Here is a 26,056-nt window from a genome sequence, read left to right as displayed (position 1 = left end):
CTTCCCCTGCTCCCATACCTTTTAGGAAGTGTACGCCGAGCCTCACCTGACCTGCTGACCTCAGACTATGTATGTGAGGATGACCTTAAATTAATTCCATTTTTCTGCCTCCATTGGGTTATTAAAGTGTGGATTTGGACTCATCGGAACAGCTACATTCAGTTTCTTGTGCCCACCCAATCCTAGACTTCGTTTTTGCATTATGTTCATCAATAATGGGATTTTAGGTTAACATTCCATGACAAAACCTGGATGTGATGATATATGTCCTAGCACTCCGGAGGCAGACAGATCGCTGTGAGTTTAAGACCACCCTGGTGGACACAGGTTCAAAGCCAGCTAGAGCTATACAGTGAGGCTTTCATGCTCCATCCAAGCTCCACTTTTTTGTATGTCATGTCAGAACTATTCCATCTGTATAGAAACCCATTTTCCTGTTCTCTGTGTTTTACCAAGTACCTCTGGTCAAATTATATAAATCTTCCACTACCTTGAGCTTTGAGTGGCTTAGTTACCCTTGTGCCCAAAGCATGGACCAATGTTCAACTTTTCTTCCTATTAAAATAGGGTCTGCCCAGCTTACCTGGAATTTATTATATAACCCAGGCTGGCCTCAAACTTTTTGATCCTCCTACCTTTCCTTCCTAGCGCTGGGATTAAAGTTTTGAGCCACCACAGCTGCCCTAATTTTGAACGAGGGCTGCCTTAATAGGCAAGCACTGTATCACGATTTTCTGACAGTGTCTTGCTATGCAGCCTGGGCTGGATTCTGTAATATACTCTTAGGAAGTCTAGCCTTCAGACAGCATGTATTTCTACTGTTCAGAGGTTCGCTATCCTGGAAAGAACAATCACTGAATTTCAATTTAGAATTGGGTACATATGTTAGGGATGGACATACGCCCAAAGTAGTCATTCTAGTGCTCATTAATATTTTAAAGCAGGTAAGATGGAGAACAGCAACTTTTAAAAACCCACCTGCCTTAAGTTACCTGTACTACTAGGTTTTTGCTGTCCCAGGGATTTTTTTTGGCCCCCAAGACTCCGCCTACCGGTAACCCAGTGGCGGAAGAACCTCACGCTACGACGTGACACCTCACACCACCGCGGAGACTTTTTGAAGTTACGCAGACGGCGTGGGAGGGGCGGGTTCGCCGGCACTTCCCCTTCCCGACTTCGGCCCCTCCCACACTCGTTGTGAAGCAACGGCGGCCGCCAGCATTTAAGGTGGCTCGGAACCTAGAGGTGTCCTAAGCGCCTGCGCGGCTCCTCTTCCGCCCCAAGGGCTAGACCGGTCTGAGCCACAACTCGAGCCTCTTCTCCTTTCCGGAACTAACCGCCTGGCGGCTCTCTCCGCGCCCCTCCCCCGCCGGCGCTTCCGCCCGCGCTCCTCCCTCTCCTTCTCCAGCGACGCGCACGCGCGCCAGGCCGGCTCGCGCCCTCTCGCTATCCACCGGCCCGCGAGATCCCCCCTCCCCTTCCGCCTCGCGGCGCTTCCTCGCGCCGCCGTCTTCTCGATCCACCCCTGACACCGCGGGGCTCCCCCCGCCCGCCAACGGCGGGTCCCCTGCTTGGCGATCTCTCTCGCTTCCCGCGCTCTCCAGCAGGGGCCCAGCCCCAGGCCCTCTTTCCCTCCCCTCTTATTTCTCTTCCGGACGCTGCCATCATGTTGAAGCCTCAGCCGCCACAACAGACCTCCCAGCCACAGCAGCCGCCCCCCACGCAACAGGCCGTGGCTCGCCGGCCTCCCGGCGGAACCAGCCCTCCCAACGGCGGCCTCCCAGGACCGCTGCCCGCCACCGCGGCTCCCCCGGGGCCTCCTGCAGCGGTCTCTCCGTGCCTGGGGCCTGCAGCCGCTGCCGGCAGCGGGCTCCGTCGCGGAGCCGAAAGCATCTTGGCGGCGCCAGCGCCACCGCAGCATCAAGAACGGCCAGGGGCAGTGGCTATCGGCAGCGTCAGGTGAGGACGGGACTTCTGGCTGGGGAGAGCCCAGGAGGCAGAGACTCGGCTTTGGTGGAGGCGCGCCCGGGCTTGGCGCTGTTGAGGGGCTCTTGGGGCCCAGAACCCCGTGAAGGAGGGGGTGGACCCTCGTGCCAACAGGTCGGAGAGAAAGATCTCCGGGCGGTCTCCAGGAGCCTTGGGGCAGTGCTCGGCTCTCTGGGCCTAGTCACCGCTTAAGAGTCTGGGCCCTGAGGGGAGGCGGGGCGCGTCCCGCCAGCTCCGTCGGAAAAGGGTATGGGGGGGTTGAGGAGGTGATGGGGTCCCCAGCTCCATTACCACGAAGGATCTCGCGGTTCCCGGTTTCAGCCAATGGGGAGTCAGCTGCATGAAGGGGTCCCCGGCTGTAGCCAATAGAGGGGGGGCGCGCGGCCCACAGTTTGACCAATTGGGAGGGAGGGACTTGGGAGCAGATTGTTCCCTCCTCTTCCCGGTGTAGCCAGTAAGAGGGGAACGGGGTGGGCGGGGGCGCGGAAGCAGCGGCTACTGGGAAGCCTGCAGGCTGGGAAGCTCCTGCGCGCGCGCTCCCTGTCCGTACGTGCGTGCGCGCGGATGCTGTCTTATGACTCGGGCATAGGCTTGCCTCGGTAACACGTAGAGCAGAGGCTGAGGAGGGAGGGGTTGCTTGGAGGGTTTAGGGGTGTCTGGTATTGGTGAGTGAGAAATGGGTGCCCTCGGTTTGTCAGTGCGATAGAGAGGCACGAGACGCAGGCGCAGTGTCTTCTGTTCTAGAGCGGGTGGTGGAGGGCTATAGGCTTTAATGCGCAGGCGCAGACCGGGCGCGGCATCCCGGTGGATGGTTTTTGCGGCTGCGCGGTCCCCCAGCCCCGCCAACGGCCCCCTCCTCGCCCTCTTCAACTGCCGGTTACATCAGCCGTCGAGGAGCTGTGTTACCTGGCATTTAGGGATCCCTTCAGAGTGGGTAACAGGTTGAATGAAAATAATGAGGGCGAAAGGGTGGGGTGTGGAGAGTATACCCCTCCTGGGATTTGGAATCCAAGGCTCCTGAAAGTGCTTTTTTTCCTTTGGGAGGTAATGTGTCTAAGCTCAGTAGTGCTGCATTTGGGATGCCCGAGCTTTCACCTTCACAACTGAATTGGGCTGTTGGTTTAATACTGTAACAGTGGTTTATCGGAAGAGTGAAGTACTGTCCCCTTAGAGGAAGTCGGGTTGTATTGCATTGGGTGTTAAGAATGTTTGACAGCTATTGTTTATTGGATTTTTTTTTGTTGGATTTTTTTAAAATCTTGAAGTTGGAGAAAATGTTTTAGCAATTAATAATGCCTATTTTCCACTTTAATGTGAGAATTTGAAAAGTCTTGCTAGTTAATAGCCTAAATCAGCAAGTTGACATGTTACGTTGTTCTAGGATTCACTGTTAATGAAAACTGTTTCTCTCTTTTTAACAGAGGACAGACCACCGGAAAGGGACCCCCACAGTCACCCGTGAGTGCCTTTTTTTCTTCCTGTAAAGACACTCAGAAGAAAGACATAGTATTGGGCAGTTTGGGAAGAGAGTATTTACCTGCTGCCCTTTTCTCTTGTGTGACAGGTGTTTGAAGGTGTCTATAACAATTCCAGGATGCTGCATTTCCTGACAGCTGTAGTGGTGAGATTACTTTGGATGTCTGTGGAATACGCTGTTTCAGTTTCTTTTTTTGTTTGTTTTTTGTTTTTGTTTTGAGACAGGGTTTCTCTGTATAAGCCCAGGCTGTCTTGGAACTCACTCTGTAGACCAGGCTGGCCTCGAACTCACAAATCCACCTGCCTCTGCCTCCCAAATTCTGGGATTAAAAGCATGTGCCACCACTGTCCAGCTCTGTTTCAGGTGGTTTTTTTTGGGGGGGGGGGTGGTTTTTTCGAGACAGGGTTTCTCTGTGTAGCCCTGGCTGTCCTGGAACTCACTTGGTAGACCAGGCTGGCCTTGAACTCAGAAATCCGCCTGCCTCTGCCTCTCTGTTTCAGTTTCTTAAAGTGACTTAATCTTTCATTTTTCTAGGGTTCTACTTGTGATGTAAAGGTGAAAAATGGCACCACTTACGAGGGCATTTTCAAGACTCTGAGCTCAAAGGTCAGTGCACTCAAATTAGGAGGTTCTGAAGCTGTGTATTGAGTGAAATTGAGGGTGTGTGTTGAGTGACAGGCAGTTTTCAGGCTTTTGCTGAATTCTCTCACTGATGTTGAGGAATGCAGGGCAGCATGAGAATTTGATGTTGAAAGACTAGAAAGCCTTAAGAGAGAAGCCATCTTTTCCTCCCTTTGATACTGACCCTGGAATGTTGGGAATGGGGCTTTTGTAGTTTGAACTGGCAGTAGACGCAGTACATCGGAAAGCATCTGAGCCAGCAGGTGGACCTCGTCGGGAAGACATTGTGGACACTATGGTGTTTAAACCAAGTGATGTTCTGCTTGTCCACTTCCGAAATGTTGACTTCAATTATGCTACTAAAGGTATTGTTCTATGTTGTGTCAAGAAACTGAGTAGAGAAAGCTCACAGATTGAACACATTGACTTGATTTTTTTTTTTTTTTTTTTTTAGTACCTTTTTCAGTAGAGATGACTTGAGTTCTTCTTGAAAACATAGCTTGATGCCTAGTAGAGTCCAGTGACTAGTGGTTTAGGTACTCCTGTCTTCATGTTTCATGCTTTGAACTTTAGCTTTTGGATTATTAGATTGGGGCTTTTTGTTTTTCTGTTAAGGAAGGGTCTTTGTATATATGGCTAGCCTCCTTAGACTCACAGAGATCAAATTGCCTCTGCTTCTGAGTGCTAGCATTACCAGCATTCACCAACCCATCTAGATAGATCTGTTTCAATACTCCTACCTGCTCCCATAAAACTAAAATCTGGTGTTTCTTAATTTCTTTAAAAAACTACATGGGGTCTGGGCGTGGAGGACGAGAAGGGAATGGATCACCTGACTCTCTTCCTCTCCTCTGCCAACAGACAAGTTCACTGACTCAGCCATTGCCATGAACTCTAAGGTGAATGGAGAACACAAAGAGAAGGTGCTTCAACGTTGGGAGGGCGGTGACAGCAACAGTGACGACTACGATCTGGAATCCGATATGGTATGTTCTCTAGTCCTGAGAACACGCAGGCTGAAAGTTGTGGTCAACATGGGTTGTTGATGTGAACGCTCGTTACTTTTTGTTGGGGTGTGTTTATGTTTGGTGGAGAGTGTTCATTCTTGTTTTGAGGTCTGTTCTTGGGTAGAAAAAACAGTCAGTTTTCCCATCCTCTCTGCATTGAAAATCGTTAGCATTTCTCCACGGCAGCACTTGTTTTTGTAGTAAAAAGTATAAGTAGGGCATGGTATAACCCATACTTCTAATCTAGCTTTGGAGAAGTTGAGGCAGAAGAATTGTGAGGTCCTGGACAATCTGGACTGTATAACAAAAAGTCTGTCTTTAAAGAAAAGCAGAGGAGAGAAATGGTGCCTAAGTTAACTGCTGTGTAGGTCCGTACTTCTTCACACTGCTGCTTCAATGAGTTTAAAGTTATAAATTAGACTGACAAGGTAAGGCCAGCAGATAAAGGTTCTGCCACCAAGCCAAGTGGTAAAAAGGAACAGATTATTGCAGATCATCCTCAGACTTTCACATGCCTACCATACCACAGGAACAGATCCACAAAATACAAATAGGGGAGGAAGGGGTTTTGTTGTTGTTGTTGTTGTTTTTTCGTTTTGTATTTTGTTTTAAAGATTTCTTTTATTTTATATATGTAAGTACACTGTCTCTGTCTTCAGGCACACCAGAAGAGGGCATCAGATCCCTTTACAGATGGTTGTGAGCCACCATGTGGTTGCTGGGAATTGAACTCAGGACCTCTGGAAGAACAGTCAGTGCTCCTAACTGCTGAGCCATCTCTCCAGCCTCTTGAGTTTCTTTTGTTAAAAAAGCCAACTCATGTAAAGAGAGAGCTGTAATTCCAGAGTTTGATATGTGGAAACAAGAGGACCAAGCGCTCAAGACAGTCCTAGCTTCTTCCTTGAAATTGGAGCACAAGACCATTTCTCAGAAACAAATCTTGTTACTGAATGCATGTCAGTGTGTTCAGTTTGTACAGGAGTTAAGTTTTTTACTTGGTGGAGAGGAGACGGCGTACTTTTTTTTTTTCTTGCTGAGTTCTAAACATTCTTCTTGTTCAATAGTCCAATGGATGGGATCCCAATGAGATGTTCAAATTTAATGAGGAGAACTATGGCGTGAAGACCACCTATGACAGCAGTCTATCCTCTTACACGTAAGCGTTTTGGAGGTTTAAGGGTGATGAAGTTGGGTGGCTTATGTGTAGGGCTTACTATTTAGTGAGGCAGACCTCTGAATGAAACAGTTGTTGCATGGTGTTTTTCTTGGTTTATAAGTAGTCCTCTCTCCTGGTTTGCCTGTTGAATTGCTTTCTTGTTAATCTGGGAATGTAGCTCAGTTTAAAGTACATGCTATACGAGCATAAGGACCTGAGTTCTATGTCCAACAGCTCTTTAAAAAGATAAGTGTCATGGTAGAACCTTGTAGTTCTACTGCTAGAAAAGCAAAAGCAAGCTGACTGGGGTTGTGCTTGCTGCTGGCCAGCCTAACCTAATCTGAGCCCCCAAAGTATCAGATTCAGAACATATCCCGGTGCTTTGCCTAGGATTTGGCAACTGTCTGTTGAATACATACTGACTAAATTGACATAAGGCCCTGGGTTGAGCCTTTAATGCAACTAAACAAAAACCCTGAAGTATTAGCTGGAATGCCACAGACTTGAACTGGTCATATAGTTACAATAGTGTGTCCTTTCATTTTTTATGTGCACTGAGATGGTGATGTGTTTGGGTGCACTCTCAGGGTTCCCTTAGAAAAGGACAACTCTGAAGAGTTTCGGCAGCGGGAGCTTCGAGCGGCTCAGTTGGCTCGAGAGATTGAGTCTAGTCCCCAGTACCGTCTACGGATTGCCATGGAAAATGATGATGGGCGAACAGAGGAGGAGAAGCACAGCGCAGTTCAGCGGCAGGGGTCTGGACGGGAAAGCCCCAGCTTGGTATCCAGGTAACTATTGGGGCAGCCAAGACTATTTGGGTCTCTTAGTCTGGGAGTAAGAGCTTTTGTACACAATTGTTAAATTTCACCACCTTATTGAGTGTAGGTTAATACCTAGTGGTTCCCAGTTTTGAGGTTTAGACTGAGCCCTAGAAAGTTGGTAATTTGCAGTAAGAGTAAATAAAGCTTATTGAGTTTTTAAAAGTGTATTTGTGTGTGCTGTTTCGACCATCACAAAATGAAGTTGTGTGTGCTCAGCATCTCAAATGTCCCCTTGGCTTTTCTGAGAAGAATGGTAAAAGTGATGCCCTTGGCCTCTTGGATGGGTGGAGAAATAATGTCATAAACCCATAGCTACATTAGATTGTGACAGTCAAGTGTGATAGTGAACACGAGTGGGGGGGTGATGTTGTTAAAATGTGTGGGTTTGGGGGTCTCATGTCCTTACTTAAGTCTTTCCCCAGGGAGGGGAAGTATATTCCTCTGCCTCAACGAGTTCGGGAAGGTCCCCGGGGAGGAGTTAGATGCAGCAGTTCTCGAGGAGGACGTCCTGGCCTTAGCTCTTTGCCACCTCGTGGCCCTCACCATCTTGACAATAGCAGTCCTGGTCCTGGGTCTGAGGCACGTGGTATCAATGGAGGTAGGTTATAACACATACTTGTGGCAGAGGAAAGTGAATGGGAAGGGTGATTAATAGGATTGTAAGTGGGGTTAGCAGGAAGAAGTATTGTGTTCTTGTAATGAGCAGGTGTTTCGTTTTCTTCACATTAAAAAAAAAACAGGTCCTTCCCGCATGTCCCCCAAGGCACAGCGGCCTCTGAGAGGTGCCAAGACCTTATCTTCACCCAACAATAGGCCTTCTGGAGAAGCTTCTGTTCCACCAACATCTGCAGGTAAAGAGCTTCAGTGAGGCTGGCTGCAGGCTTGGGTAGTTTGTAGATAGAGGTAGGCAGTAGTAAATGAGTCAAGTTGTTGAAATGCTGGGAGATAGTTTGCTGATGCTTGGTGTCAGGGGAGGGTCTTGGATTTTATCTTTCCATTTTTTGTTTTTGTCTTTTTCAAGTCAGAGATTCTCTGTGTAGCCTTGGCTGGCCTGGAACTCTGTAACCAGGCTAGCCTTGAACTTAAGAGATATACCTGCCTACATCTCCTAGCTGCTGGGGTTAAAGACATTCAGCTGGATTTGATTTTGTTTTTGTTTGTTTGTTTTGTTTTGTTTTTCAAGACAGGGTTTCTCTGTGTAGCCCTGGCTGTCCTGGAACTCACTCTGTAGACCAGGCTGGCCTTGAACTCAGAAATCCACCTGTCTCTGCCTCCCAAATGCTGGGATTAAAAGCATGCGCCATCACAAGATTTATTTATGTATGAGTCTTCAGACACACCAGAAGGAGGTCATCAGATCCCATTACAGATGGTTGTGAGCCACAATGTGGTTGCTGGGAATTGAGCTCAGGACCTCTGAACCTCTTAACCTCTGAGCCATCTCTCTTAATCTTTTTGAAAAAGAACTCTTTAGTTTTCCTGGGTTCTAACCTGTCAGTTCATGAGTTGTAGCTGATTGTCAGGTGTTTTGTTGAGACTAGGTGTTTTTGTTTTGTTTTGTTTTTTTCCCAACATTTTAGAACAGTAGAAGTTACAGCATTTCCAGTCTTTTTGTAATACCCAGTAAAACCATCTGCCTGCTTGTGTTACTTACCTGCCCTGGTCTTAACACAGGAAACTATGGCCCTAGGTATAAAAAAAGCTCGTAAATTTTCTTTAGGTTTTCTCCCTATATGTACTACTTCCTGGCCAGCAGTAACCATTGTGTAGCTCTCCCTTTTCTTCCAGTGGGCCGGATGTACCCTCCACGGTCTCCCAAGTCTGCTGCCCCTGCCCCAGTCTCAGCTTCCTGTCCTGAGCCTCCCATTGGTTCAGCAGTGGCGTCCTCTGCCTCCATCCCTGGGACATCATCAGTTGTGGATCCTGGAGCAGGCTCTATTTCCCCAGCATCTCCAAAACTCTCCCTGGCCCCTACGGATGGTGAGAACCAGTTGTAAATGCTTGAGATCTGTGGGTGTGACTTGAGAGCAGGACCCTAATTGTCTCTCTTTCTTCAGTAAAAGAACTCCCAACCAAGGAGCCCAGTAGGAGTTTGGAAGCCCAAGAGCTGGCCCGCATAGCTGGGAAAGGTGAGGGCAATTTTACTCTGTAGTCCCATTTATTTGAGGGAGCATTTCCCTTTGGAAGTTCACTAGGATTTTAAAGCAGTGCCCATCTGGCCTTAGATTTCATTTATCTTTTAAGATTCTCAGCAGCTCATTCTCTGGTTTCTTGTTCTGGTCTACTAACTAGCCCTGTGTGATCTTTCAGGGAAAAAAGTATGTACTTTCTTATTTCACTGTTTTTTCAGTCCCTGGCCTTCAGAATGAACAAAAACGATTTCAGTTGGAAGAACTGAGGAAATTTGGAGCCCAGTTTAAGGTGAGCGGAGCATGGAACGGAGCTAAGATGTAAGCAGGCTGTGGGATGTGCAGAGGCCAAGGCCAAGGGGTGGGAGCAATGAAACTCAGCAAGAGTGAATGTGGGAGGTAAAGCCTGGGGTCTGGAGTGGACACTATGATAATATGACTTATTTCTCCTCCCAGCTTCAACCTAGTAGCTCCCCTGAGACGGGACTGGATCCATTTCCTTCCCGGATCTTGAAAGAAGAGGTCAAAGGAAAGGAGAAAGAGGTGGATGGTCTATTGACTTCAGATCCCATGGGATCCCCAGTCTCCTCCAAGACAGAATCCATATTGGATAAGGAAGACAAAGTGCCCTTGGCAGCAGTAGGGGGAACTGAGGGGCCAGAGCAGCTCCCACCACCTTGCCCCAGCCAAACTGGCAGTCCTCCAGTGGGCCTCATCAAGGGAGATGACAAAGAGGAGGGCCCTGTTACTGAGTAAGTGGTGGTGGTGGTGGTGGATGGTGTGAGGATCTTTTGGTGCTTATCAGCTGTTGAAGAGCATGGCTCAAGAGCTGGCTTTACATTCTCTTACAGACAAGTAAAGAAGTCTACTCTGAACCCCAATGCCAAGGAGTTCAATCCAACAAAGCCTCTGCTGTCTGTGGTGAGCTGGAACTATTTTGTGTAGACTTGGGTCTCCTTGAGGAGACAGTAGAGCAGTACAGGAAAGCACTTGACTGTCAGGCTAGCATGCTGTCCCATAGTGTAAGATGGCACTGTCAGTCTGGACAGGAACAGTTGGACTGCTTTGGGAAAAGCCGTGATGTCTCCAGGGTTGAGTGATGAAGGCTGCTTATTGATTCTGACAGGTTACTTTGGTTGTTACTATTTGGCGTGTTGAGTGTGAGAGGGTTAGGACTGTGAGCTTCAAGGAATCGACTGACATAGCTTTAACCTGGTATACTCATGGGGTGTCTAGACTTTAGACAACCACTTAGAACTCTCTGAATTTGAGAATGTCCATCTTGTGATTTGCTATTATAGAGCTTTTAGGGAAAAGTATAGGATATATTTGGCACACAGCGTTTCATGGATTTCAAAAGGCTGCAGTGAAATTACAGAAATAAAATGTCTCGTCTCTTACAGAACAAATCTACCAGTACTCCAACTTCACCAGGGCCCCGTACTCATTCAACACCTTCTATACCGGTGCTGACAGCAGGCCAAAGTGGGCTCTACAGTCCCCAGTACATCTCATATATACCTCAGATCCACATGGGACCAGCTGTACAGGTAGGGGAGACTAAGTGAGCCTGAGGAAAGTGCTAGTCGTTCAGCCCAGGCTGGTCTAATGTTGATGAGCATCTGCTGAGCCCCAGTTCTTTCTTAGGCGCCTCAGATGTATCCATATCCTGTATCCAATTCGGTGCCTGGGCAGCAGGGCAAGTACCGGGGTGCAAAAGGTGAGCGGGGTTGGGAAAGCAGTTGGGGCTGCCTAGTGCCTCTTGGCAAATGAAGTTTGAGCTTTGCACTGTTTACCCTCCACCCACAGGCTCACTTCCTCCCCAGCGCTCTGACCAACATCAACCAGCCTCAGCCCCTCCGATGATGCAGGCTGCTGCTGCTGCTGCTGGCCCACCTCTGGTGGCTGCCACACCTTACTCCTCCTACATCCCCTACAACCCACAGCAGTTCCCAGGCCAGCCTGCAATGATGCAGCCCATGGCACACTACCCTTCACAGGTACAGCACACATCTCTGAGGAAGCAGTGAGTAGTGGGGCTAGCTGTGGAATTGTGTTAGATATAATTCCTGTAACAGGACGTTGAACCTCTGCTCTCAGTTTTTCCCTCTGAATTAAGATGGTTACTGCCTTTAAGTAAGAAAACTACTGAGGCTCATGCTGCTATGCACATAGAAGCTAAGAAAGGACATTCCAGGCAGGTCTACTTAGCATTTTGCTTTGTTTCACCAGCCGGTGTTCGCCCCTATGCTTCAAAGTAATCCGCGAATGTTGACATCGGGAAGCCATCCCCAGGCTATCGTGTCATCCTCCACTCCTCAGTACCCTTCTGCAGAGCAGCCTACCCCCCAAGCCCTCTATGGTAAGTTGTGGTGCCCACTTTTGCCACTGGGGTGTGTGAACCGCTATTCATTTGGTGTGCTCAGCACTAGGTCTCCCTTCTTTCCTGCTGCAGCCACTGTTCACCAATCCTATCCACACCATGCCACGCAGCTCCATGGCCACCAGCCGCAGCCGGCCACCACACCTACTGGGAGCCAGCCACAATCCCAGCATGCGGCCCCCAGTCCCGTTCAGGTGCCTGTAATGTGGGAGTGGGATTGGGAGGTCTGAGTGGTTGAACCAGAAATGGGTGGCTGGAAGAGGGCTTAAAAAGAGCTGGGTCATTCTTCAACAGAGAAATGGAGTCTGTGGTTTACCTGCACAGCAGGATGGGTGGCACTCATACCTCACTTCTACTCTGGCAGCACCAGGCGGGGCAGGCCCCACACCTGGGCAGTGGACAGCCACAGCAGAATCTGTACCATCCAGGGGCCCTCACAGGCACGCCACCTTCTCTACCACCGGGACCTTCTGCCCAGTCCCCTCAAAGCAGCTTCCCCCAGCCAGCTGCTGTGTATGCCATCCATCCCCACCAGCAGCTGCCCCACGGCTTCACCAACATGGCCCATGTTACCCAGGTAGGAACCCAGGGCTTTACTGCTTCTGTGTCTTTGGCAGAGGATGAGGTCTTGTAGGGTAGTTGTAGAGGTACCTGTATCACCTTGCAGTGCTGCTCTGATAAAGGATCTCAGAACCTCTCATCAAGCTGGGCACTGAAACTAATTCTCTCTACAGGCCCATGTCCAAACTGGAGTCACAGCAGCCCCGCCCCCACACCCTGGGGCTCCCCACCCGCCCCAGGTGATGCTGCTGCACCCCCCCCAGGGCCATGGGGGCCCCCCCCAAGGCGCGGTGCCCCCGAGTGGGGTGCCTGCACTCTCAGCTTCCACACCCTCACCCTACCCCTACATCGGACACCCCCAAGGTGAGCAGCCTGGCCAGGCGCCTGGATTTCCAGGAGGAGCCGATGACAGGATTCGTGAGTTCTCGTTAGCTGGGGGAATTTGGCATGGAAGAGCTGAGGGGCTGCAGGTGGGGCAGGATGCACGGGTTCTGGGTGGGGATTGAGGGGTCTTGGAGGCAGGGCTGTCCCAGAGGGCGCCCGCCGACCCACACCTGTCTGTGAAGTATGTAGGGTGGGCAGAAGCCACAGTCGCCGCCGCCAGGGGCTTGCTCCTGGCTCTGTCCTTTGCTTCCCTCCGTCCTCGCTCAGTTGTGATCCAGCAGCCCCCCTCCCCACTGCCTCCCCAGCTCTCAGTGACCCCGACTGTCTCCTGACTTAGCCGAGGTAAGGTCAGCGCAGCAGACAGGGCCAGACTGGGGTGTGGGGGGCTGAGCTGGGCAACTGAGTAAGGGCTGTGGCCTACTGGGAAACAGCGATTGACCTGTGCTTCTGACAGCCCCCTGAGACTCCTCGAGGAGGCCGCTCCTCCCCACACCCCTCACCCCCTGGACGCATTGACAGAGGGACAGCTTGCTCGGGTTCTAATGCTCCTGCTCTCTCTCTTTCCCCTCCAACCAGTTCAATCTCATCCCTCCCAGCAGCTCCCCTTCCACCCCCCGGGGAACTGAAGATTGTCCTGGCCGCGACCTGAGACCTCCATGAGTGGAGGGAAGAGTGATCTATGTCTCTTCCCCCGGCAGCTGGGACCAGTCCTAGCCCCACCCCCAACCCCTTTTCCTTGGGGAGTTGGGGAATTCCTGCCAAGCACCTTCAATGGGAGGGGTCCTTCAAGTGGGCCGGGCTAGGGTCCAGCGGGGGTGGGGGAGGTTCTTGATCTGCCCCTGCTGGGTCCCACCCAGTCTCCCATCCTCTCATTTATCCCCACCCCCACCCCCGCTGGAGACGGAAGATCTTTTATTTTCTATTATTTATAACCTCAGACTTGGGCCCCCTGTTCTTCTCCATTAACTTGAGTGTCCTGTGTGAGAGACCGACAGACAGATGCCTCAAGGACTTTTACTTTTTATTACATAAAAAATTAAAAAAAAATAAAAAAATAAAATTTTAAACTAACTTAACCTGCCTATAAGTTTGATTCTTTAGTGCAGGATTTTGGGGCCATAATACAGAGAACATGTGCAGAATCTGGGCATGATTGTACTGGGCAAAAGAAAGGGACAAGGTACCTTGGTACAGGGAAGCACAGGGTAAGCTGGAAATCCATGAGGTTCAGTATGCATAGAAATGGGGGTTGGGGGGGGAGCAGGGTGGGAGGTACTGCTAGCTATTATTGATTGTCCCTGGATGACACTGGTTTTTCTATACATTCTTAGCTCCTCTTTTTTGTTGTGGGGGGGGGGGGGTGGGCAGCTATTTTGTATATTTGGTTCCAGGAATTGAACCCAGGAGGTATGCAAGCTACCACTCTCAAGACTTTGGAAGCAGTGTTGACTATTAAGCACAATGCAAGTGATACAAGTTTGCTAAGGTATTTATAACACAAAAGCCAGCTAGTAGGGACAAAGGACAAAGAAATGATTAGCATCCTAGCTGAGCTCAATGGCTTTGAGTCTGAGCTCAGAAATGGACGTGATGCTAGAGAAACTGCAGTACTCCAAATCCAGTGCTCCTCCACACTTACTACACAGAAGGCACAAGACACAGGCTGAATTATTCACGAACAGTTTTATTTGCCTACCTCTCCTGGCAGGCCACTCCTTGTGAGCAGGAGAAATGTCCACAGCTACTCTGCTTGGATGCAGCTAGTGTCCACAAGTGGGAATGCTGAGCAGAAAGCCAGACTCAGCTCCATTTGATGTTCTTGTCCTCCTCGGTCATGGCAGGTACATCTGTGACAAGGCCAGTGCCAATGGTCTTGTTGCCATCCCTCAAGGTGAAACGTTGGCCTTTCTCTAAGATCATGGGCTGCCGCAAGATTAGGCTAAGCTTCAAGTCCTCTCCAGGCATGGCAAGTTCCTAACAGAAGGAGGAGCACAAGGCAGTCATCAGGATACCTTCATTGTGTACCTCCAACTGCTGGCAACCATGGGGATCAAAATCATGGGAAAACGCAACAGGTTCAAGGATCTGGGAAGTTTCATCTAGTTACTAGGCACATAACAAACAGCATGCAAAAGTAAAAGGGACCATAATTGGGAATTTGGTATTGCACAGTTTTAGTCAACAGTATTTTTCTGAGCCCTTCATGTTTCATGAACCTAAACAAAACAGATCTGTTTGTTTCAGGTAGGATTTCTCTGTGTACCCTTGACTGCCATGGAACTAGCTCTGTAGACCAGACTGGCCTTGAACTCAAGATTCACATGCCTCTCCCTCCCAACTGCTGGGATTAAAATCATGGGCCACCACAGCCCAGTTCTATTCCTTTTACTTCCCCTACCCCCCAGCCCCAACATACCTTCCCTGGAGGCAAGATGACGCGACAGGCCATGTCCCAGGTCAGGGAGAACATGACAGGCATGAAATGAGATACAAAGGGTTTGTGGCGGCCACCCTCCTCCTTGTTGAGGATATAAACCTAGAGGAGAGGAACAGTAAGGATGGAATGGCTCGGCTAGAAGTCCCTATGCGAGGGACGCTTGGCTCAGCCCTGCCACACTACCACCTGGAGCCCTCACCTGGGCCTCCACCTTCTGGTGGGGTTGGATGGAACCTGGCTTGACCATGACCAAGCCACGTCTCAAATCTTCCCGCTTTAAGCCTCGGACCAGAGCACCCAGGTTATCCCCTGCCTCAGCCCTCTCCAGGCTCTTGTGGAACATCTCAATGCCTATAAGGAAGAACACAGGAGAGAAGGGGGCCTGAGGCGGAATGAAGGTACAAGATCTACATGGGAAAGGGTCATTCAGACCATGCCCCTGGGTCCGAAATCTTCTTATACCTGTCACCACAGTGCGGATGTTCTTGTTATGTCCCAGCAACTCACACTCATCTCCTTTCTTCAAAATGCCACGCTCTAGTGTACCTGTCACCACTGTGCCCCGGCCTAGAAAGAAATAGGATGGGTTATTGGGGACCCGGAGTTAGATGGCCCCTATGGTGAGAGGTGTAAGTGAGCATGGGCCTCACCAGGAATGGAGTAAACTGACTCTACAGGGAGCAGAAAGGGCTTCTCCAGGTCTCGGGTGGGCACTGGGATGTAAGTGTCCACAGCGTCTAGAAGCTTCTGCACTGACTTCACACCTAGCTCAGGATCACGTTGCTGTTGGAGAGAGATGACAAGAGCCTGAAACTTCTGCTCCTATCACTAAATCTCCAGGTACAGAGCAAAGCTCTACCCCACCCTCTACCAACAGGAGTCTGTGCCTTCACCTCAAGGGCACAGAGAGCCGAGCCGACGATGACTGGCGTTTCCTCTCCTTTATAGCCAAACTCGGTGAGCAGCTCCCGGATCTCCAGTTCTACTAAATCCACCATCTCCGAGTCCTGGACAGCGTCTGCCTTGTTCACATATACCACAACATGCTCTACCCCTATCTACAGGCGAGAGAAGAAACTGAGAAACTATCCCGAGTCATCTAACTTCTCACTTCATTTCCATCCCGCTCAGCCCCCAGTACCTGTTTAGCTAGCAGTAAGTGCTCTCGGGTCTGGGGCATGGGGCCATCATTAGCTGCCACCACCAGGATGCAGCCATCCAGAGGGGCAGTGCCTGTGATCATATTCTGGGTAGAAGAGGAAGAAAGTCACCTTAGTTCAAGGACCTCTTTCAACAGTGCATCATCCAATTAGAGATACCTGTGAAGATTCCCCATCTCTCTGCCATGTCCTCACCACCCACAGCCATGACCACAAATCCTTGTTCTTGTATGCAAACACCGCCACTATCTTATAACCTCCTCCCCTCACACCTCCACTGACCAGAAGCAGGTTCTGGCTGTCCCCAGCAACCCTCACCTTAACATAATCTGCATGACCAGGACAGTCTGTGTGGGCATAGTGTCGGGCAGCAGTGCTATACTCCACATGAGCTGCATTGATGGTGATACCCCGAGCTCGCTCCTCTGGGGCATTGTCTATCTCCTCGTACTTCTTGAACTTAGCTCCACCTCCCTCGGCTAGAACTACCGGAGGAAGAGAACACACCTCTCAACTCAGGTTCAGAGCTACAGACGAGGCTCGGGCTACACGCCTGGATTCCTCATACATAAACAATCTGGATGAATAAATCTCTCTAAAATCTCAAATTCTTCTAGGAAAGATAAGTTTGGAACAGGGTGAGCGACAGAATTTTCCAAGGTGTCTACCTCTCACAGACGCTTCAACTTTTTCATTTACAGGGTCTTACAGACCACTCCACACAGGACAGAAACCATTCACACTACTTCGATTTTTGCCTCACACAGCTCTTCTTGTGCAGGGAAACCTGCCTCCTGCATCTTCCAAACCACCCCTGGTTGCAAGTGTTTTTTGGCGCCAGGCTAAATTTCAGTGGTCTACAAGACACCACCCTACTCCCTGGTTCTGGCCCTTCCAGCTGACAGCACATTGCCGGACGCCCCCAAGCAAACCCAACCCTACTCACTTTTCGTGATGGCTGCGGTCAGGGTGGTCTTGCCATGGTCCACATGCCCGATGGTACCCACATTCACATGGGGCTTGTCGCGTACATAAGTCTTCTTGGCCTCTACAGCTAGGCTGCGACACAAGAAGGGCGATGCAGGGGCCTTCAGCGGCCGCAGCCGACCTTGCAGAAATGGCCTCGGGCTGGAGCAGAGACCTGCGGGGAAAGGCGCTTGGAGTCAGGGAGTAGATCTGAACCCAGCTACCCTCCACGCCCCTCAGGTCTCCAGGCTGCCTGCGTCCAACCCGCCCCCTCACCGCTGAAGCGGGGCGTCGCGCGTAATAGAGTGGCTGCCGCCATTGTGGTAGTACTCGGCGACCAAGACCGAGAACTAGGTACCCGGAGCCCGCGCATGCAGGGAAGGACGGGCACTTGGAACTGTAGATCACTTCCGGCGGAAGTGAGGGACGGGACAGCGAGTTTGGGAGCCTCTAGCAGACAGTTTCTATGGCCACAGCCACTGATATCCGGGCATGGAGCGGAAGAGGAGGTTTCTGGTGTCTCGCGGGAGATGATGGAGAATTTCCACAGTTCAGCCTGAGGGGCCGCTTTAGGAGGAAAATGCGGAGCGACCCACAATGCACGAGCGCCCCCAAAGGCTTATGGGTGTTGTGGTTTCCAGGGCAGCGAGCTTGGGGTCAGTTTGCTATAGGCCTGGGTTTGGTCCTCAGGGAAGGTCTCTCAGCCTGTGAAAGGCAAAATTAACTAGAGTCAGGGATGGAGTCCGGGGAATTCCATTCCTTGGCCATTAAATAACCGAACCCAATATGTCTTGCAAGGATCCTGTGCTTTCTAACATTCTAAAGTCATACTCTCCAACCCCCAATAGTTCTTTGGCCACTTGAGAAGCAGTTTTCTCTTTCTCTTCCTTCTTTCCTTCTGAGACAGGGTCTCACCTTATCTTGTTGACGTGACATTGAGGATGCAGACCAGCTTTGGAAGCTTCTAATAACCTGAGTCTTTTGTCTCCACAGTGGAGCGCTTGGTGGATACACAGCAAATGCTTGTTCCCTAATGAATAAGTGTAAGTGTAGTAATGATTTTTAACTGTCACATTCATCTTTTCACACAGCTTCTTCACCTCTCACGGAGTTATAATAGAAGCTTCTTTTTTTTTGTTGTTTTTGTTTTTCGAGACAGGGTTTCTCTGTGTAGCCCTGGCTGTCCTGGAACTCACTCTGTAGACCAGGCTGGCCTCGAACTCAGAAATCCACCTGCCTCTGCCTCCCAAGTGCTGGGATTAAAGGCGTGCGCCACCACTGCCCGGCTTTATAATAGAAGCTTCTTAACTCCAACTTTCTGAAATTTACCCAATCAGAGCTTAATTGACAGTATTTGTTCCCTAATTCCATCCCTAGAGAGATGTCTAGGCACAAACAAGCTACATCACATCTCTTCTAAAATTCAGATGGATCGAGATACAGGTACACACTTATGGTGCCAGCACTTAAAAGACACTGCAGCAGGAAAACCAGTCCTCAGGCCTGAGCACAGGCTGAAACTCTGAAAAGGCAAAGATAAAAGGACAATAAAATGTTACTGGAATCTTGTGCTAGACTCCCCTCAGTTTTTGTGATTTTCTTTTTTTATCTAAAGAATCCAGATGAGGGGCTGAAGAGACAGCTCAGCAGTTAAGAGCACTGGCTACCTTTGCAGAGGACCTGAGTTCAGTTCTCAGCACCTACATGGTAGGTTACAACCACCTGTAACTCCAGTTCCAGGGGATCTGGCACCTTCTTCTAGCCTCTGTAGACTCCAGAGAGTGCACTTACATACATGCAGACAAAACACTCATACACATAAAATAAATCATTTAAAAAATTTCAGAAGACACTTGTAAAGTGTGAGTATAGAATACAGCTGGAGTTTATTCACACAGGAAAGTGGAGCATTTCAAGAGGTGAAAGTGGACAGTGCCCGATTTGGAAATCTTATGTCATTGTTTCCAGAGGTGACTAGTCTTGAGTGTTCTGATCAGATGAGTAGCTTAATCCTTTGATGGATTGTGTGGGTCTAGTCCTCCATATCTTGCTGAGAGTTCATCTTGCAGCAAGATGCCATTTAGCTTTCCTGTAGCTGGACTTTGGCTGCCTTCTAGGTTCTTCTTTCTTCTACCCTTCACTCTCTTTCCACCTCTTCAACCCCCTAACACTAGATAGGAGAGAAAAAAGGACAGAGGGGAAAGGTGTTGCAGAATATTTGATCATACTGTGAACCCTGAGACTGTGTTATCTACTACTACTAATAATAATAACAATAACAACAACAACAAAACTGTTTCTAGTTGTGGTGTGGCTTAGCCCTAGTACATACCTTTAATCTCAAACAATGAATGTAAAATTAATTTGTGGAAGGAAGCAGCCATGTTTGAAAGTGATGTCTAATTGAATCAAAGAAAGATTTGGCAGAATAGGATATATCCAACTTTCATGAAAAGAGAGAGGAAAGGGAAGCTACTTAAGGGAGAACACAGAAAATGGAGAGAAAAAGAATGAAACAGTTTTACAGGGAGAGTTGTTCAGAAGCAGGTTGTAGAGAGACACCAACCTAGATAAAGGTGAAGACAGAAAGAGCCAAAGAATGAGAAGGGGCCAGGAGTTCAGAACAGATTGCCAGAATTAGTTTGAGGTCAAGGAGAACAATTCAGGAGAAACTGGGAAAAGCCAGAGTGAATCAGTCAGCTTGATGAGGAGTTTGAGCCAGAACTGCTAAGTTGAACCAGCCAGCCAGAGTTCAAAGAGAACTATGAAGGGGTGAGTTTATTCATCAGTAAGTCTCAGAGGTTGAAGACACTCTAGGCCTAGATAAGATTGTACAGAGGCTAGACACTTCCAGGACTAGATTTAAATCCAGTGTGGTGGGCACACTTGTAATCCCAGCACTCAGGAAGTGGATCAGACGTCATCCTCTACCCTTTGTAACGTCAAAGCCAGTTTAGGAGATATGAGACCCTGCCTCAAAAAAAGGTCCAAGGAAGCTGGGTAGTTGTGACACATACCTTTAATCCTAGCACTTGGGAGATAAAGGCAGGCAGACCTCTGGATTCTGAGGCCAACCTTGTTTAAATAGTAAGTTCCAAGATAGCAATAACTACGAAGAAACAAAACTCAAATAAACAAAACTCAAAAAAAAAAAAAGGTCCAAGGAAGGAATACACAAAACAGAGTCTGGTTTGTCAGTGCTTCACATTGCCTGAATCTCACATCTGCAGCTTTAATACTAGATAGAACTCTAGACCTAGGCTTGCATTGATTTTGCTATAGGCTTAGAGCAATTTGGAGCTGGGCTGATGCCTGAAATCTCAGTTCTTCTGCCCAGCACTGATGGACAGAAGAAGCAGGAACAAGAGGGTTGAAAGTTTAAGGCCACCCTCTGTTATATAGGGAATTTGAGACTAATGTGGGATGCAGGAAATCCTGTCTCAAGAAAGCCAGTAAAAAGGTGAGGGCCTGGTGAGATGGCTCAGTGAGTAAAGATGACTCCACCAAGCCTGAGGACCTGTGTTCAATTCCAGAGGTCCCCAAACGGTTGGATGAAGAGACACAACTCCCACAATTGTTCTGATTTTCACGTGAGCATCATTGTGTACACACTCACACACACATATATGTAAATAAATACATATATGCATAAAACTTTAAAAAGGGGTTTTGTGAGCCAGGCCGGTGAAAGCTTTGAGTCCCAGAACTTGGGAGGCAGACGCAGGCAAATCTCCAAGTTCAATGCCAGCCTAGTCTACAGAGCAAGTTCCAGGACAACCAGGGCTACTCAAAGAAATAACAACAACAACAACAAAAGTTTTTGGTTGGTTTTTTTGTTTTGTTTTGTTTTGTTTTTTGGTGCAGAATCGTTAACATTTTTGGACAAGACCTTCAAATGGAGTGGCCTTCCACCCCCCACCCCAAGTAATCTATTTATCTAACTGTGTAGTAGACACCTGGAATAATCTCGTGCACACATTCTCAATGTTTTGTAAACATCTCCTTTACCTTCTCACTGATTTAATAAAGAACTGAAAGGTCTAAAGCAAAGCAGGCGAGTATAGGCAAGACTTCTAGGCACAGTTAGGAACTCTGGGAAAGAATCTGAGGCAGGAGAATTGCTAGTCAGTTTCATCACCAGATGTGGAGGAAGAAGCAGGTGCTAGTATTGAGGAGAGGTGATGTGCCACGTGACAGAACACAGATTAGTATAGTCGGGTTAATTTAAGATATATGAATGACCTAGTTGGGAACAAGCCAGCTAAAGCCAAGCTTTTATAATAATAAATAGTCTCTGTGTCGTTACTTGGGTGCCTGGCAGTTCGAGACAATCTGGCGGTAATTGGCACATGGAAGATGGAGCTAGAAATCAAAGCTTAGAGCCTGAGAAATATCCTGGATGGAAGGTTGGTAACAAGTACTTCCTGGAGCCAGATGCAACGCGGTTTCCCAGTGACACAGTCTCTGAGGCAAGCACACGGTGGGAGTGGGAGACCCAGGAAAGCTGTGTGCTGAGGGTGGTTCCCGTTAGAGTACCTGCTGACCAGCAAAGCCGGCTGCCAGGTAGAGAACAGGGCACTTCCCAGGCGCGAAGGTATGGACTGAGCCTTGGTCCAACTAGGAAAAACTTCCCAGTCACCGCAGCCCAATTCAGGTCTGCCGCATCCTGGTGCAGCTGCTGGCACCACCTTCCTGGAGCTGGGGCGAGGCGGACGCCCTTAGGGAAAAGCCTGCAGCCACGAAAAAGTTTAGTGAGTTGGAGAAGCTTTGCACTAGGGCTAGCACTAGGCGGAACCAATAAGATAGCCCTCTAGACCGAGCCGAGGGGCGGAGCCAGCAACCAGTGCCAGGTGCTAGCTGAGCCGCAGCAGGGACAGCAAGCAGAAATCTAAGCCCAGACTAAAGGTTGAAGTCCCAAACTTCTGAAAGGGTAATGAATTAAATTTGGAAACTGTAAAAGGGAAAAGAAACTGAACATAGACAGTCATAGAAAGCAATACTGAGTTTAAATATAAAAAGTAGCCGGGCAGTGGTGCCACACGCCTTTAATTCCAGCACTTGGGAGGCAGAGGCCAGCCTGGTCTACAGAGTGAGTTCCAGGACAGCCCGGGCTATACAGAGAAACCCTGTCTCAAAAAAACAAACCAAAAAACAAACCAAAAAGAAAGAGAGAGAGAGAGAGAGAGAGAGAGAGAGAGAGAGAGAGAGAGAGAGAGAGAGAGAGAGAGGATGATCTTTTGAACAAAACTTCAGAAGATTTTTTTTGGGGGGGGGGTCGAGACTCTGCGTCCCAAGTGCTGGGATTAAAGGCGTGCGCCACCACCGCCCAGCCAGAGGATTCTAACCTGAAGTACTACCACCTTGTGACGAGGAAGTAGACTAGCAGCCCATAGAAATGCTAGATAAAGAAACTTACACTGCGTTAAGAATACAGATTATATTTGATAATGCCACCTTAGAGAAATTTCACTAGATTATATGATTCATTTTGTAGAGTTTGGAAAATTAAAGTATATACTTGTGTTAATATATCATACAATTGATTCTTATTCAGGATTTCAAGGGGCTTCTGCCTTAAGTTCAGGAAAGGATGATTCCGAAATTACATATTTATTAGAGATGGTAGCTATCTTGGAGATGCTTGCAGACTAAAGCTGACGCTCCCACAGACAGATGTATCCAATAGAATACAACACAATTTTTTAGGCATTATGACATAAAATATATTTCAGCTATGAACTTGAAAGGAAATGTTCATTAAACAAAAGGGGGATGTGGGATCTCCTAGAGATAGATTAAATAATGCTTTATTGACTTTAAATTTTTAAAAATGTCAATGAGACAGGTAGCATGGCTGCTGAAAAGCACTGGATTTTAGAAAGAACTGATGATGAATTAAATCAGCCTTTATATGTGATAACCTCAGACTGGAAGTCAGGAAATGTGTTGCATTGAGGGAAAGGTTATACCTTTGTTTCAACAGAAAATGAAAAGTTATTCATTGTTGGGAGCCAAGTTGTAACAGAAAGTGGCTATCATCTTTGCAGCCATCTTCGGGCCATATACCCTGACAAGAGATGTGTTTTCAACAGCCCACAACAGCTGAGCACACTCTGATAAATATCATGTTTTTCTCACATATCTTGTTTTGTTGTTTAATGCCCCAGCTGCAAGGCACATGTGGTAAAGTGTCTTCAGTTGCATTCCTCTGCTTGTGCTTATATACACCCATGATTTCCTTTCAATAAATAGAACTTGAACAGACTCTCTGTGTTGTCTCCATTCTTCGTGTCTCTTGCCCCTCCATCCCCATTCTCTCTCTCTTGCTAGACCCTGTTGACTGATTAGATTTGATCAGGGGAGACTTCCTGAAAAGCTTAGCTGTAGACATGAAGGAAGAAACCAAGAAGAACAAAGCAGAAGAAAAGGACCAAACACCAAAGACAACAAACAGAAAAGGACCAGACACCAAAGATGAGAGAAAAGGACCAGAGACTGATGATGACAAGACAAGTAGCCCAGGTGATCTAGCCTCCTCACAGGCTGTTTCCTCAAAAATCTGTATCCAGAACAACTTCAAAATGCCTAGCTATGATGGTCCAGCCTACAGACTGTTCCATCCAGGACTTCAGTTACTCCCAGCACTTTCTATCACAGAGATTAGACCACAAATGATACAGTTAGCTTTCCTAGGACTTGGCCAATACCCAAATTTTCTTAGGGCCCCCTAATAACACTATTGCTTTCTGACAGCTGGAAGCAATCTTTAAGAGAACAATACCCTCATTCTTGAGACATGGGATGGGTGGCTTTTGGTCAATGGATGGATGATGGATCTTTGTTGTCATTTAAAGTGAGTTGGTCACAGGTTGTTACTGGTTGTGGTCAGGGAGGAAACAAACTAAAGGGGGTTAGATTTAGGGATCTCTTCCTCTATTTTTCTCTCTTCTGTCCTGCTTTCTTTGCTAGCTAGTATAAGGGGGAAATGTGGAGGGAAGGAATGAAAATAAGGGGTGATATAGGGATAATAGGATAAAAGGGTAGATTATTGAATCTACTTTTAAACTAAAAAGCAACTCTTAGTCTCAAATATTTTATATTAGTATGGATTTTGAATTTTCAAGTGGAAACTTCTGGTTTCTTTGGAAAGCCAGTTATGTCAAATGATGGTTTTCCGGGACAGACAGGTGAAAGGATGTTTTGCTGTAGCAGACACAAAAAAGGACATGTGGTGTTTAGAAAGAATATAAATATGACTCCACAGGCAGTGGAAGTTCAGGCACTGTCTTGCTTTGCTCCACTCCTCTAGTCTTCAGTGATGATGACAGGCATGTGTGATACGGTTTCTATTTAATAGCCATGGGCCCAATTTTGCTAAAGTTGGCCCTTTCTCTACCCCCAGGAAGAAATCCTAAGAAGCCTGGTTCAATTCTTCTGGTTCAACAAAATTTGGTGGTATAGAACTGTAAGCCCCGAATTACAGAGGCCAAAGAGGATCATTAGTTGGAGACAGCCTGGACTATAGAATAAGACCTTGTCTCCAGAAGACAAAAGAAAAGTCATGGAACAGTCTTCTTACAATGGAAGAGAATGATGGTTTGAACCGGAACTGTCTGTTCTTCACAGCCAAGTATATCATAACATACATTCTGGATACAGAAGCTTATTTCTAGTTTCTGTTCCTGTTCCTGTCCTGAGGCTGACTTGAGTAGGCTTCATCTATTTACATCTCTGGCCTCTTCACCTGGCCATATACAACCTCTGAGGAGTCCACCCCACTGAAGGGCTCAGCATCTCAGTCTTACAGAATTAACACTTACAGGACTCTTTCGATCACACTCTTATGCTTTATAACAAATGATAACCCCACCTTCTCATCCCCTTACCCTACATCTACATCTAACCTGTTGCCTGATTGTGCTGGGTCTTTTCCCGGATTCTGTCTGCATTGCTAGGAGCACTGTTCAGTGCTGGTTACCGCTCAACTACATGACCCAAGAGCTCTCCTCTGGGCCTCACAAATTCCCAGGACATTTTCAGTTCATTCTGTGAGTCATTCTGATGAGTTATTCGAGTTTTTTTTCATGTGTATGGGTTTAAACTGTATGTATATTTGTGCGCCACATGCATGCCTGATGTCTAAGGAGGCCAGAAGAGGGAATTGGATCCCCTGGGACTGACATTACAAATGGTTGTGGGCAACAGTAGATTCTGGGAATCAAAACCAAGTCCTCTGGAAAGACACTAAGTGCTCTTTATCACCACTGAGCCATCTCTTCAACCCAAATTATTTAAACTTTTTTCTTGATTTTTTTTTTTTTAAGATAGGGTTTCTCTGTATAGCCCTGGCTGTCCTGGAACTCACTTTGTAGATTACATACTGGATTCAAACTAAGAGATCCTCTTGCCTCTGCCTCCTAAATGCTGGAATTAAAGGCATGTGCCACTACCACTCTGCTTAACTGTTGAAGTTTTAAGCCTCCTTTAGAATGTGGATTAGGGGACAGGTATGGTAGCATGTGGCTTTGATCCCAGCACTCAGGAGGCAGATGCTGTTGTGAATTTGAGGCCAGCCTGGTCTATTTGTGAGTTCTAGGGCAGCCTGAGCTACAGTGAGATTCTGTCTCACTAAAAAAATGTAGAATGGGCATGGGGAGGGTAACTCAGTAATGGAATACATGTTTAGTGTATATAGACCCTGGGTTTCAGCTTCAGCTCTGTAAAAAAAAAAAAAAGTGTGTGTGTGTGTAAAACTCACACTAGAAACTAATCCTCCTTCAATGACTCAACAGATTTTTGTTCATTTCATTTCATTTCATTTCATTTCATTTAGATTAAAATCTAAAATCCTATCTTATTGTTTTGCAATTCTTTTAAGTTAGGGTCTTACTGTATAGACCAGGCTGGCCTCAAACTCACAGATCTCAAGCCGGGAAGTAGTGGCATACACCTTTAGTTCTAGCACTTG

General features: G+C 47.9%; 2 protein-coding genes across 14 annotated transcripts; one reads left to right on the top strand and one right to left on the bottom strand.

Annotated features, from left to right (window-relative positions):
* The first annotated feature begins 1,426 nt into the window (after positions 1-1,426).
* On the top strand, positions 1,427-13,601 carry Atxn2l (ataxin 2 like). 13 transcript variants are annotated; one of them, XM_028764141.1, is made up of 24 exons: positions 1,464-1,959; positions 3,408-3,444; positions 3,551-3,607; positions 3,998-4,069; positions 4,299-4,449; positions 4,946-5,070; positions 6,156-6,247; positions 6,835-7,035; positions 7,491-7,666; positions 7,809-7,919; positions 8,839-9,048; positions 9,126-9,197; positions 9,419-9,489; positions 9,654-9,949; positions 10,049-10,118; positions 10,601-10,747; positions 10,845-10,917; positions 11,007-11,197; positions 11,430-11,559; positions 11,653-11,774; positions 11,945-12,157; positions 12,315-12,558; positions 12,708-12,867; positions 13,125-13,601. In XM_028764141.1, exons 1-23 carry the CDS (start codon positions 1,667-1,669, stop codon positions 12,860-12,862), a joined length of 3,309 nt encoding a protein of 1,102 aa, XP_028619974.1. In that variant the 5' UTR covers positions 1,464-1,666; the 3' UTR covers positions 12,863-12,867; positions 13,125-13,601. The 13 variants fall into 13 exon arrangements, with proteins under 13 accessions (XP_028619982.1, XP_028619981.1, XP_028619978.1 ...); XM_028764140.1 differs by having other exon boundaries at positions 13,102-13,601; XM_028764149.1 differs by lacking the exon at positions 12,708-12,867 and having other exon boundaries at positions 1,427-1,959; positions 8,857-9,048; positions 12,315-12,504.
* A 588-nt stretch (positions 13,602-14,189) lies between these two features.
* Tufm (Tu translation elongation factor, mitochondrial) lies at positions 14,190-17,500 on the bottom strand. The gene is made up of 10 exons (XM_028764251.1): positions 17,365-17,500; positions 17,069-17,263; positions 16,441-16,607; positions 16,104-16,208; positions 15,856-16,020; positions 15,613-15,745; positions 15,425-15,529; positions 15,162-15,313; positions 14,942-15,061; positions 14,190-14,499 (listed from the first exon to the last, which is right to left on the bottom strand). The coding sequence occupies exons 1-10, from the start codon at positions 17,459-17,461 to the stop codon at positions 14,326-14,328; spliced, it is 1,413 nt and encodes a 470-aa protein (XP_028620084.1). The 5' UTR covers positions 17,462-17,500; the 3' UTR covers positions 14,190-14,325.
* Positions 17,501-26,056: the final 8,556 nt, after the last annotated feature.

Source organism: Grammomys surdaster, unplaced genomic scaffold, assembly GCF_004785775.1.
Source record: "Grammomys surdaster isolate TR1022 unplaced genomic scaffold, NIH_TR_1.0 142, whole genome shotgun sequence".
Classification (NCBI taxonomy): domain Eukaryota; kingdom Metazoa; phylum Chordata; class Mammalia; order Rodentia; family Muridae; genus Grammomys; species Grammomys surdaster.
This window is presented reverse-complemented; position numbering and strand designations above follow the sequence as displayed.

Excerpts from the sequence above, each read along its gene's own strand:
- Atxn2l (XM_028764141.1), top strand. The coding sequence starts at position 1,667 with ATGTTGAAGCCTCAGCCGCCACAACAGACCTCCCAGCCACAGCAGCCG. Across the intron at positions 6,248-6,834 it reads AGCAGTCTATCCTCTTACAC|GGTTCCCTTAGAAAAGGACA; the intron begins GTAAGCGTTTTG and ends GTGCACTCTCAG. Across the intron at positions 10,748-10,844 it reads ACATGGGACCAGCTGTACAG|GCGCCTCAGATGTATCCATA; the intron begins GTAGGGGAGACT and ends GTTCTTTCTTAG.
- Tufm (XM_028764251.1), bottom strand. The coding sequence starts at position 17,461 with ATGCGCGGGCTCCGGGTACCTAGTTCTCGGTCTTGGTCGCCGAGTACT. Across the intron at positions 16,608-17,068 it reads GACCGCAGCCATCACGAAAA|TTCTAGCCGAGGGAGGTGGA; the intron begins GTGAGTAGGGTT and ends TTCCTCCGGTAG. Across the intron at positions 15,062-15,161 it reads ACCAGAAGGTGGAGGCCCAG|GTTTATATCCTCAACAAGGA; the intron begins GTGAGGGCTCCA and ends CCTCTCCTCTAG.